Below are 12842 nucleotides of genomic sequence, written 5' to 3' on the forward strand. Positions count from 1 at the left end.
GTGGGACATAAGCAGGCTTTAGAGAAGGAGAGACACCGGGGGGCAGAGGGAGGGCCAGGCAGGCAAGCGCCTTCCCGCCCGAGCCTCGCCCAACCTTACTCCTTCACCACCGCACAGTGTGTCCCGACGTGTGGATAATTCTGGCTCACATGAGCCACCGCTATCATGCCATTTCCTGGAGCATGGCAGTCTCTGGTGTCAATCGTCTCCCTTCTGCCCTGGGAGGAAACCACATCATTAAGAGGAGGGGTTCACGCTGGAGCCCCTCCAGACCTAGTCTAAGCCATTCCCCCTTCTTCAGATCTCCCCCCCCCCCCCACCGCCTTCACCCTGCCAGTGACCCTGCGGTTGGCCCTCTCCATTCTCCCTGCAAAATGTTAAATGGTCCCTGGGGACTGCATGCGAAGGGGAGGCTCCTCCCGCACTGCCCCCCCCCCCCCGCCCCCAGGAGGAGCTGCCCTCCCTCCGCAGACGCGCCCCCCACCCAGGCCCCTCCTCCCTGGGTCACAGACTGTGACCAAGTCTTATTGCCTGTCTCTGGAAATTCATTTCCTGTCTCTCCTCTGTTCCACCTCTCTGGGGCTCCCAGGCCCTCCCCGATCCCCCGGCACTGTGCCCCCTCATGTTTGCCAGGCAGCTGGCTGCTTTCATTATTTTTATGCCAACACAGTTTAAAAATCTCCGCTGCCTCCTTGCTGTCTGCGGAGAAGCGGCTGCTCCACTACCCTGACATCCTGGTGTCATTAGGGTCCACGCACACTCTCCTCAGCTAATGAGGCGGCAGAAAGAAAATTAAGGGGAAAAAAAATCGCACAGGCACATTGCTCTATATGTAGATGGAGAAATAAAACAAGAGCAAGAAAAACAGAGGTGAGCTGTTTACGAGAGCTCGCCTCCCCCTGCCGCTGGGGAGGGGGGTACCCGCAGCTCTGCCCAGACGGGAAACGGGGTCTGGCTTTTGACTACCGCAACCTCGGGGTTCGCCCACGAAAAAGCTCGTGAAATTGGGGGACACTGCGAGGTCGCTTTGCCTAATTCTGCAATCAGGTAAAAAGAAAACACAAAAACTCGAGGTCCATTCTTCCAGCGCAGTCGATGCCCGGAAGGCGAGGCAAGACCTGAGCTCTGCTGATGTTTCTAGAATCTGTCATTCTCGCCGCCCGCCTTCATCTCGCCTTGTTGAAGCTACGTGCGTGCCTCACCCGGACTGCCTTTGCCGCCGGTCCCCCACCCTGGCATGCTCTCTGCACTTCAGCAGAAAAATCATCCGCGATACTCATTTGGTTACGTCACAGTCTCCTGCTTAAAATGATGTAATACGTTCCCATTGTGCTTAAGACAAAGGCTAAAACCCTTAACCTTCGAGGCCCCTGCCTCTTGCTCCCTCTTGCTGCTTCCTCCTAGCTACTGGGCCATCTTTCAACGGCACCCATGGCAGTGCCCCTTCGGCCCCAGGACATTTGCCTGTGCTGTTCCTCCTGCCTGGAATGGTGCTTCCTCCTTCCTTCACACAGCTGAGTCTTTAGTCTTTAAAGTCTGGGCTCACTAAGTGCTTGGGGGGAGCCTCTCACCCCACCCGCGGCCCCAGCTGGGTCAGGCCCTCTATTCGGCACTTTCAAGCTACAGAGGGCCTGGGCTGTGTCGCTGTGGGGCCATGGCTCCCTCACATTGGGTGTGTGGTTGTCTGAAGCAAGGCTGTCCTCCTGGCAGCTCTGCAAAGGCAGCCCCGAGGCGTGCCGAGGTTCAACCCTGACTCCGATGGCGAGCACAGGGGTTCCTAGCAATGCTTGCTGAACGAGTGCGTGCTCCTGTACCGAGTCTGAAGGGTTTAGGCCGCCCAGGCCAGGGGCACGAGAAGCGAGTGAGCGAAGCCCGTTACTCCAGACCAAGCATCCGACTCACAGTCAACTAGTGACAGTTGCACAACACGCCTGGGTCCCCGGGTGTGTGTTTCTCTGCTCTCCTGCCTGCCCTCCCGCAGGCCAGGCCCCATCCGACAACTTCCAGAATCCAAACCTGGCTGCCGCCTGCACCTGCCCTTGCGCCCCGACGTCTGACTCCGGTGTTAACTAGCGGGCAGCCGGGCAGAAAGGCCTGGCACTGTCAACATGCTTGCTTCCCAAGCTGTGACACCACTTTGATTTTCGGGGCAGAGCACTGCGCACGGCTCCGATGGATGCTTCGAGTCCGCCTGCCGCGGTGACGGTGCCTTTGTCTGGGCATGGGGGAGCTGTGATTTATGTCATAAGCTCGCTGTGAAACCTTTGCCTCAGTAATTCTGAGCTCCGTGGGTGTCTCTTTACATCTATTTAAAGCACGGCTGCTGCCCACGGACGGCGTGCTCTGTGACATTCCCTGGTGCCTCTGTGTACGCCCCGCCACGGCGCTGAGTCTTGCCTGCAGAGCATCTTTGTGGCTCGTTTCAGTGTTTGCTGCGCACTCCCCGAGTCTGCTGAGCAGAGTCGGGTCTGTACCTTTGATGTCCGGAGTGGCGATTAGACCCCTTCCCCGGCGGACCACTTGCGGGGACCCGGTGGGGGGAGGGACACGCTGCTGCCTGATTTCCCGAGTTTGCTCTGTTTGTCCTGGGGCTGCAAGAACAGGGACACTTGCTTGGATCTTTGTTTACAGGATGCTGGGTGCTTGGTGGTAAACGCCTTCCCCTTTGAAACCTGCTCCAGACCTGAGCACTGGTGGCCTTGGGCCCCATCTGCAGTCCTTCGTGGATGCCCCCTGGAGGTGTGGGGGACTTCAGCGTAGAGAAGTCGGATCCCCATTCCCCAAGATGTAACTGGCAGGCCCCTGTGCCCTGGAGTTGCTGAAATTCCCTTCATTCATTCAACAAACACCGATTGAGGGATTGCAGGTGCAGGCACCACGCTACGTGTGTGTGTAGGTGTGTGTGTGTCTGAGTGTGTATGTGTGTGACAATGGTGGCAATGCTTTTGTGTGAACACCTCCAAATATTAAGATATTTCAAGGAAGCTCCAATTCCTTCCCCAATGGTGTTAAATAGCTGAGAGATTCATTTTCACTTCCAGGAGCCAAGCACTTCTCATAGCCTCTTGGTCCCTGCTATAACAAACAACCTCCAAATTCAAACTTCCCTGCAGCCTGCAGCCCCCACTGACCATGCTCTATTCACCTGTTCGCTCACAGGTGTGGGGAAATCCCAGGATAGAGCCCCTGGAGGCCCAGAGGGGAGGCACTGAGCCTTGCCCTGCATCTTGAGGCCAAGCTAGGGTAATTCTTACAGCTCTGAGGACCGAGTTCAGACACTAGAGGTCCTATCTCCAGGGATGATGTCCGTGGGGCTGCACCTAGGACTTGGAAGTCTACAAAGATCACACAGACTGCATGATTCCAAGCCTAACACATGACTGTTTCAGTCACACCTGAAATATATTGACTTTTTCTTTTAAAGAACTGGCCCCAAATATTTCTCACTTTTTTAAAAAATAAAGATAGTATTTATTTATTTGAGAGAGATAGAGAGCACCAGTGGAGGAGAGAGGCAGAGGGAGAAGCAGGCTCCTCACTGAGCAGGGAGCCTGATGCAACGGGGTAGGGGCCTCGACCACAGGACCCTGAGATCATGACCTGAGCCGAAGGCAGATGCTCAAACGACTGAGGGACCCAGGCACCCCTATTTTTCACTTTTGGTCCATCACATAAAGTCATTTGTTTTGCTTGTTTCTTGTTCCTTCCCTATGCAGTTTCATGCCAGGAGGGGTGAAGTGAGCATCTTGATTTAATGCAAACATGGCATGAACTGGAGGGGTAGCAGGTGTGTCCCATTTCCATTTTATCAGTTGATGAACTAAGACCGCTAATATTGGGGCACGTTACAACGTAAATGATGGCTACAGAGGTAAGTGTTAGAGGATATATAAAAAAGTGCTGATGTTTCTTCCCTTTCAAGAGCCTGTCATATTGAAATCCTACCTTAGTGGAGTGCCACGGAGAACTCAAAGATACTAGGAGGGGTAGAAAAACCCTGTCACAGTGTTTGTGAGGTGAGGACACACCCAGGGGAGTCGTGCGGGTGGTTTTTTTTTCCCCCTTTCACCTATGTTTTAATAGACACAAGCGTTACTCTGCATGCATCTCCGAGGCAAAGTTGGCATTTGAGAGAGATGGGTGCATTTCACTATTTCAGACCATCCAGAGCGCTGTCCTTCTAAAGCAGAAGCTTTTCAGCCATTTGTTCAAAACTTACCAGGCCAAGGTATGTCTCCTGCACATGATCAGTGAGTCCCGGGATAATTTTTAAATCGAGCACCCCCAATTTGACACCTAAGGGAATCTTTCCCTTCCATGGAGTCTTTTTTGGGAAGATCAACTCTTACTGCAACCCACATTTGGAAACATTTCCCATCTTTGAAATACTTTCTCTGACCGGCAAGCTTTACTCTTCCTCTTTGTCATTTCAGGATAGACCTGCCATGTGGACAAAGTGGCAGGCCGGCTCAGAGTCAAGCCTGCAGAGTGGGGCTGAGGTCCCAATGCCGCCCCGATCCTGAACCGGCCACTCCATCCGGTTGAAACCCATGGAAGGAGAACCTCAGGTGTCCGGCCTATTTCCCACGAGTGGTGGTTTGGATTGAACGACGGGGATCTGCAAAGGAGTCAAGCTCTTTCATTAATCTCATTAGCGAGGCAGGTGGTCCGACTGAACATTTCATTTCAGATCAAACACTGGGCGGACTTTGCCTACCAATTACACCGAAAGATAAGCTGCCACAACATTTTGAGCCGTGATGTCACCCAACTAAGTGCCTGGTGTCCCCGGGGTAACCAATTTTCTCTTTTAAAAATTATTCTTTAAGGGGCTCCTGGGTGGCTCAGGGCATCATCCCGGGGTCTTGGGATTGAGTCCCGCATCGGGCTCCCTGCATGGAGCCTGCTTCTCCCTCTGCCTGTGTCTCTGCCATTCTCTCTCTCTGTGTCTCTAAGGAATAAATAAACATCTTAAAAAAATTATTATCTAAGTAGGTGCCACACCCAAGCTGGGGGCTGGAGCGCACGACCTTGGGATTAAGGGTCATCTGCTTGGGCCGTCTGTTCCACCGCAGGAGCTAAGGGGGCGACTGATCTTCCTAGTGACTCTGGCCTCGGGGCTTCTGGGCGTCCCCGAGCCTCCAAGTGCGCCCCGAGCCCAGCGGCCTGGGCCTCACCTGGGAGCCAGGGAGAGATGCGCTCCCCGCCTGCCTGCCGCACCTGGAGGGCTGCATCCCGACGAGTGCCCCGGGATGCGGGGGTGCTGCGGGGCCCCCTAAAGCGTGAGAGGCCGCAGGCCCGCCCCGGGCCCTCTTACCTTGGGGAAGGCGTCGGGCCACACGGTGGGGGAGCCGTGGTTGAGCAGCGCCTGCACCGTGCGCTGCGGCGCGGCCTCGGGGGCGCAGGCGGCCGCCTGCAGCGCGCGGGCCAGCGGCGAGGCCCCACCGTAGTCGAGCGCGCCCGGGTCCGCTCCGTGGCGCAGCAGGAGGCGCGCCAGCCCCGCGCGCGCGTGGCCGCAGGCCTTGTGCAGGGGGCTGCGCTCGTCCTCGTCGCGCGCGTCCGCCGCCGCCCCGCGCCGCAGCAGGAGCGCGCACAGGTGCAGGCGGCGCGCGCGCTCCTCGGGCCGCCCGGGCTCCCCGCTCGCCGCGCTCAGGGCCGTCTCGCCGCGGCCGTTTCTCGCGTCCACGCGCGCGCCGCGGCCCAGGTAGAGGCGCGCGTGCTCGTCCAGGCCGCGCTGCGCCGCCACGTGCAGCGGCGTGTCCCGGCCCGCGCCGCCCACGCGGTGCACCCACGCGCCGTGCTCCAGCAGCGCTCGCGCGCACCTGCGGGGAGGCCGGGGAGGGCGGGGAGGGTCACCGTGGGGGCCCGGGGCGTCCCCTCCGCGCGCGCCCCCCCTCCCGCACCAGCCCCGCGCGCTCCCCGCGCCCTCGCCTGCGCCACCCCTGCGGGCCCTTGGCTCCCTGGAGGGCGGGGCCTGGGGGTTCAGGCTGAGCTGGGGGCGGGGTGGGGGTGGGGTGGGGGGGCGCGACGTTGAGCTTGTGCGCCCCCCTGCCCCGCCCGCGGGGTTACAGACGGTGGACGCAGCTCGCAACCTTGGCTAAGGGGCCGCAGGTGAGAGCGCAGTGAGAGCGCACCTGCAAACCCAGCAACTGCGCTGCTGGGGTGACCCCAAAGATGCAGACGCAGGGAAACGCCGGGACACCTGCACCCCGATGTTCATAGCAGCAATGTCCACAGTAGCCGCACTGTGGAAGGAGCCTCGGTGTCCATCGACAGATGATGGATAGAGAAGCTGTGGTCTGTGTATACATGGGATATTCCTCAGCCATTAGGAACGACAAATACCCACCATAGGCTTCGACGTGGGTGGAACTGGAGGGTGTGATGCTGAGTGAAGTAAGTCAATCCGAGAAGGACAAACATTATATGGTCTCATTCATTCGGGGAACATAAAAAATAGTGAAAGGGAATAAAGGGGAAAGGAGAAAAAATGAGTGGGAAATATCAGAAAGGGAGACAGAACATGAGAGACTCCTAACTCTGGGAAATGAACTAGGGGTGGTGGAAGGGGAGGTGGGAGGGCCGTGGGGGTGACTGGGTGACGGGCACTGAGGGGGGCACTTGACGGGATGAGCACTGGGTGTTATTCTGTATGTTGGCAAGTTGGACAGCAATAAAAAAATAAAAAAATAAAAAAGATTTTATTTGGGCAGCTCGGGTGGCTCAGGGGTTTAGCGCTGCCTTTGGCCCAGCTTGTGACCCTGGAGACCCGGGATCAAGTCCTGCCTCTTGGCTCCCTGCAAGGAGCCTGCGTCTCTCATGAATAAATCAATGAAATTCATATATATATATATATATATATATATATATATATATATATATAAAGGTTTTATTTATATATTCCTCGGGAATAATAATAATGGGCTTGGGAAATTTGGTTCGCCCAACAGTCCAGTGATGAAGGCCTGCTCCTCCCTCCTTGCCCTCTGATAGCGACTCCAAACGTCGTCAGCCGCTGCTCCCTGTCCAGTTCTCCTGTCGTCTCTGCCAGCCCTGGGGTCCTGCTTCATCCAGACCTCGGGCTCTCTCAGGAGCGGCCACCCAGCCTGCCTGCTGCCCACGAGTCCACCCTGACACCCACTAGGATCTGTTTCTGCAACCGTCCTTCCCCCATATGTCTGGGAAGGAAGTCCCTCTTGATGGTCTGGCCCCAGATGTAGTCCTGTCCTGCCTCGGCGGGCCGGGGACGTGGGGAGGGGGTCTTGCTCTGTTCTTTGCCTTTTCCTTGTCACCCAGCTGCTCTGCATTTCAACTGGCCACCCAGCGCCGTGGACTCCACCTCCTTAAGCATCACTGCGGCGGCTTCCTCCCTCTGCTCCCACTGGCACTGCCCTTAAGGCCCACATCATTTCCTTTTTCAAAAAAGATTTTATTTATTTATTCATGAGAGACACAGGCAAAGACACAAGCAGAGGGAGAAGCAGGCTCCCTGTGGAGAGCTCGATGTAGGACTCGACCCCAGGACCCGGGTTCACACCCTGAACCAAAGGCAGACGCATAACCACTGAGCCACCCAGGCGTTCCACGGCCCACACCATTTCTTGCCTGAGCCTGAGCCAGATTCCTACTCTGCCCCCTGCTCCCATCCCCCACGCTCCATACCACCCGGAAAGAGCCTTTCCAGCCTGAATCACACATGCGCCAGCTGAAAAGCCAAGGGCTCCTCCTGCCCACTGCAGAAAGCTCGGCTCCTCTCCCCCAGCCCCTCTCCCCGCCTCCAGACCCAGGATGCGGCCTGCCCCAGCTCCCCTGGGCCTCACCTTTATTTCCTGGCGCTCTATCCTGTGCTTCTATCCTGCCTATGTGTCGTTCTTAGAACACACCTGCTGTGTCGTGCCCTCACGGCTTTGGCATGCTGCTCTTCCTGGGGTGCTGCACCCCACCTGACCACGCATGCATTCCTCACTTCCCCTCTTCTTCCCCTCTGACGCCTTCCCAGTGCCACCAGCAGAGGGTCACACCTCTGTATGGTCATATTCGGGCATTAAGTGCCGGGGCATAGCATTTATCACACCATGTTTCAAATGTTCATTAGCACATCTGACTCCTAAGACTGGTGGCTCCTTGAGTGTTGAAATGTTTTTGTTTTTTTTTCATCTCTGTGCTTGGTGCCCGCGGCAGAGCTAGCCCACAATTTGTATTCCCTGAAAGCACGTTGCACGAACGCAGCTCGTTAATGAACATCTTTCAAGCTCTCCTCTGGGCTGCTGCTGTTTCTCCTGTTATTTACCTGGCCGGGCTCCGAACGAGATCACCCACTTTCCAGGCTGGAAGTTGGTGTCCTTAAATCCATTCGTATTTCTACCCCGGGACTCCCAGTATTTTAAATCCTGTCTATTTCTCCAGCCTCCCTATCAGCAGTATCTGGAGAAGTGGTCTGTCTTGGGTGAAAAATCTTTACAAACAAGTACAATTGGATGTGAAATGTCCTTTGGGACAATAACCAGCTAAGAGAGGATGCAAATTTTACAATCAGAGTGCTTCAGAGCAGCTTCCTCTTTGCCTCTCTGGGAGGCATTTCGAGCAGTGCAGCAGGAGGTTAGAAATCAAGGGTTCTGTCTCATTTTGCCGCTGAGCCTGTGTGTGCTCACAAACAATCACAAAACATTTCCTTCTCCTATTTTTTTTTTTTAAAGCAGCCCCGCCTCTCCAAAGAAGTCTCCCGGGAAATACAATCGGGCTCTTTTGCACGTCCAGAGCCTAACTGGCTGATGGCCGGGTTGCTGTTTGCAACAGGCATACCCTTCAGAAGAACCAGGGCACCCACCCACCCTCTGGAGGGCTGCAGGTGCCCTTTTTCGTTTTTAATGAAGAGCTTCTAATTGGCTAAGCCTTGGCACTTCCTTCGAGCAGGTAATGATGTAAGTCGCAGACCACAGGTGTGAGAGAACTAACACAAACAATTGAGGGAGGCAGATGTCTGGTGGCTCACACTGGGCAGTCATCAAAAATGAAGGTGTGGGAGCCTGTTTAATGGCATGGAAAGCTATTTGCGGTGGTTATGTGAAAAGATTAGGTACAAAACAGCAGTGAACAGCCTTGTTTTTCTTAAAAAAGAAAAAAACAGCAGACACATACAGGCATGGAGAGAAAGCAAGCCCAGGAGCATACAGGCCAATGTGTTTACCTATGGATGATGGGGTGAGGGGTGCTTTTATGTCCTCTTTCCTTGCCTGTATTTTCAAAATTTCCATAATGAATCGGCGTTAGAGAAGGGAACATCTAGAGAGGCCCACTATCACAAACCCATCCCCCGCCGGCCGCAGCAGTTTGTGGATTTTAAGAACGTCAGCTGAGCTTTCCAGGTCCCCAGAACGTGCTCCAAGTTTCCATGGCTCTCTGTCCAGGTGCAAGCCACCATCTCAGAAAGTATGTATGGCCAGTACCTCCGAGAAGGAGAACCTGAAAGAGCGGGCAGGGGCCGTGAGAAGCGGAGCGGTAAGTGATGACAGTCTTGGGGCACCTCCCGGACCTGGCCTGTGGATTCAGTGTCTCGGGTGGAAGAAGAAATGGCCCAGCGAGGAAAGCACCACCCGAGCTTTTGCTGGACTGTGTGGGCCACTCGGCGGCTTCGGCTGAGTCCTTTCCTTCGGGGCAGCTTCGGGGAGCAGGTTTCCTACTCTCCTGACGGGCGAATCAGGAAGGCCCGGGGCCGGGGTGGGGCCATCACTGTGGGGAGCCAGGGGTATAAGCCCACCTAGGCGATGTCAGAACCACTCGTCTCTATCTTGCAGGGATTAAGGAGACACTGTGCTGTCTGAACGGCTTCCGATACAAAGCAGCTTGGGCAAACACTAACACCCCCCATTCCTCATCGCCGTCTTTGATCGTGGGGACAGGCCCATACAGGGGCCCGGGGTTCACAATACATAGAACACGAGCTTGAGCCAAAAGGCAGGAGTTAGTAGAGATGAGCCTATCAAGGGCTGTTGACTTCACGTCATCTTAACTTATTTCTAAGTGGGGAGCCCATGTCCCACACACGGCTCCCACCCTGAGGCCTCGCGTGGTCACCTCCCAGGTGTGGAAGTCCACACCAGTACTTGGGCTTTCCTGCCGTTTACTCGCTCCGTCCCGGTTGACAGCACCTGCCAAGCCTCCCTGCATCCCGTGAGACAGCGCCTGCTCAAGGCTTCCCTTCATCCGAGCTGTCCTCCCTCCTCCTCGTTACTCGGTTTACACAAGGCCCTCAAAAGTGGGATCTCACAGCCCCTGGACATGAGCTGAGAGGTCCCGAGTACTTGATTTTAACATTTATTTTTAAAAAATGTTATCTGCAGATTTTGCAACAACTCTGCCCTCTGGGTGGCATTTGTGGGTGGAAAAATTGAGGCTTAGAAGACCAGTGACTTGCATAAGAGCCATAGAGCCAAGTCTTCCTCCCCTGGCTCGAAGCTCTCAGCCATGCCACCCGCCGGCTGCCTCTTCCTCCTGTTATCATCTGTTAGGCACTCTCTCCGTGCCAGGCACTGTGCGAGGCATCTTCCAGAAGTTATTTCTGGACTCTTCTGTTAGTGCTTCATGCATTCGTTCACTCATTCAGTAAAAGGGAACACCGTGCGTGCTGTGGACGGTACTGTCCTCAAGGCAGGGAGAAGTGTGTGCTGTCTGAGCACTTCACGAGAATTTCTACACAGACTTGGGGCAGGACCCAGACGGAGGGACAAGGCGAGGGAGGTCATCGGCCTTGTGGACTTGGTGCTGCGGGGCGGGGACAGCAGCCTGCTTCTCACCCAGGCGTGCTAGCACCTCTGCACGCGAGATCTCATTCTCCCCAGCTGGACTCAGTTTTTGAGGTTTGGGCGATGATCTCGAGGGTAGGGACGTGGGTGATGACGGTGAGCCCACCCACAGCCAGCACATCCGGCTTGGGATGTGAACTCCAGCCGTCACTGGATAATAGCATGGTCCAGCCACCCCCCGACACCGGACCGAAGGAGCGATGCGACAAAGAGGAGGCACTCTCCAAAATCACGTGAAATTCAAGATTCAGAAACATCACTTAATCTTCCTCGCAGGGAGACAGGGCTTCTAGGCACTTCGCTGGTGTGTTAAGCATCTGCCTCCTGAGCAGCGTTTCCTATCGCCGGGGGCCGCCGGAGCCCTTGGACAATCCCGGTGCCCTTCACCGTCCTCCTTACACGACTGCTGCCCACGACTGCTGACAGGCAGAGGGGGTTTCACACCAGATGATGTGCGCGGTGAGTGTTATGAACCAGTCTGGTTGGATCATCGTTGCTACTATGTTTCCTCCTTACAGCTGACATGCAGGCTGATGGGCTGGAGACACGTCCCCAGGGTAGGGTGGCCGGACCCCCAAGGCCAGGTCCGTGGGAAGGGGGTGGGAGCCACCGTCTGAGCGCTGGGCGAGTGCCAGCCTGTGGGGGGCAGGGGCCACGGGGAAGAGACTTGGGAGGAAAATAGAGCCGTGTTTTCTAATGAAGCCCTTGCAAGGGATTTCCCTCCCGGGGTTAGACTCCCCAGCTGGCTCCGAATGAAGGACGGGGAAGCCACTGCCCCAAGACTTTGATGGAAGAGCAGTTCCACTTTATTTCCCTGGACCTTCTGCTGAGGCTCTCCTTCGGGGACCTGCCACCCGCCCCTTTCTGTTCTGTGGTTTCTTCTCTTTCTTCAGGGATGCTAAGCTGTGAGACTAACAGGCATAAGTGTTTACAATCGAAATGGCTGATGTGAACGGACAAATCCTTAAGGGTAGGGGGAAGATTGAGAGAGAGATCGGCCGGCCATTCCCATCCTTATGGTTTCTCTTGGAGCTATGGCTACCACTTCAGTTTTTTTCTGAAGTGATCGATGGTTGTGGCTGTGATGATATTTTGGGCAAATTCTCCCCAGATTGCAAGCGAAACCCTGCATCTTGGCAAACAGAAATGATTGAAGGAGCACAGTGGGACGTCAGTTCCACTGTTTGCCTCCCTTGCCCCTGCAGCAGTGTCTGACTTTCTAGAAGCTTCACTTGTGTCCCTTCCTCAACAAGAAATGGACAACCTCTCTCTCCTCCCCTGGTCCCAATACACTGGATGAGGAGGAAGGCCCAGAAACATCAGAATGATGAGCAGAATGAAGAATAGGCAAAAGAAGAAGGAAAAGACTCAACTCCCCTTTTAAGGAGGGGTAGGAATAAGGTGGGAGAACTTTGAATCGGATGAGAGAAAAGTTTTATGTGTGTGTGTGTATATATACGCACGAATGCATGTATGGATGGATTTTTAAGGTGAGGGAAACTTTGCATACAGAGGAATGCACAGGTCGTAAGACTACAGTTCTATACATATTGACAAAGGAATACACCTGTGTAACGTCTCAATCAAGACGTAGAATATTTCTTTTTTTTTTTTAAGATTATTTATTCATTTGAGAGAGAGAGAGAGAGAGAGAGAGACAGTGTGTGCATGTTTGTGCAAGCAAGCAGGAAGGAGGGGCAGAAGGAAGGGGGGGAAGCAGGCTCCCCACTGAGCAGGGCCTCCATCCCAGGACCCTGAGATCACGACCTGAGCTGAAGATAGATGCTTAACGGACTGAGCCACCCAGGCCCCCCCAAGACGTAGAGTATTTCTATCTCTCCAAGAAGTTCCGTTGTGTTTGCCTTAAGTCATCACCCCCCACAGGCAACCTGGTTTCTGATTTCTCTCATGGTTGAGTCTTGTCTTTTCTAGAATTTTCTCCGTTTTGGTGTCTGACTTCTTTTGCTCCGCATGATGCCTCCAATATTCATCCTATTGTTGCATGTGTAACATTCATTTTTATTTCCGAGTCATATTTAA

The 12842-nt window shown here is 54.9% G+C and overlaps 1 protein-coding gene across 1 annotated transcript in view; it reads right to left on the minus strand.

The window, feature by feature from the left end:
• The window catches only part of ASB18 (ankyrin repeat and SOCS box containing 18), a 61483-nt gene that overhangs the window by 13140 nt on the left and 35501 nt on the right, over nt 1–12842 (minus strand). The window contains exon 5 of the mRNA XM_072796791.1: nt 5318–5822. Coding sequence (XP_072652892.1) covers nt 5318–5822 — 505 coding nt within the window. The remainder of the gene's footprint in view (nt 1–5317; nt 5823–12842) is intronic.

Source organism: Canis lupus, chromosome 24 (assembly GCF_048164855.1).
Source record: "Canis lupus baileyi chromosome 24, mCanLup2.hap1, whole genome shotgun sequence".
In the NCBI taxonomy this organism is placed as follows: Eukaryota; Metazoa; Chordata; class Mammalia; order Carnivora; family Canidae; genus Canis; species Canis lupus.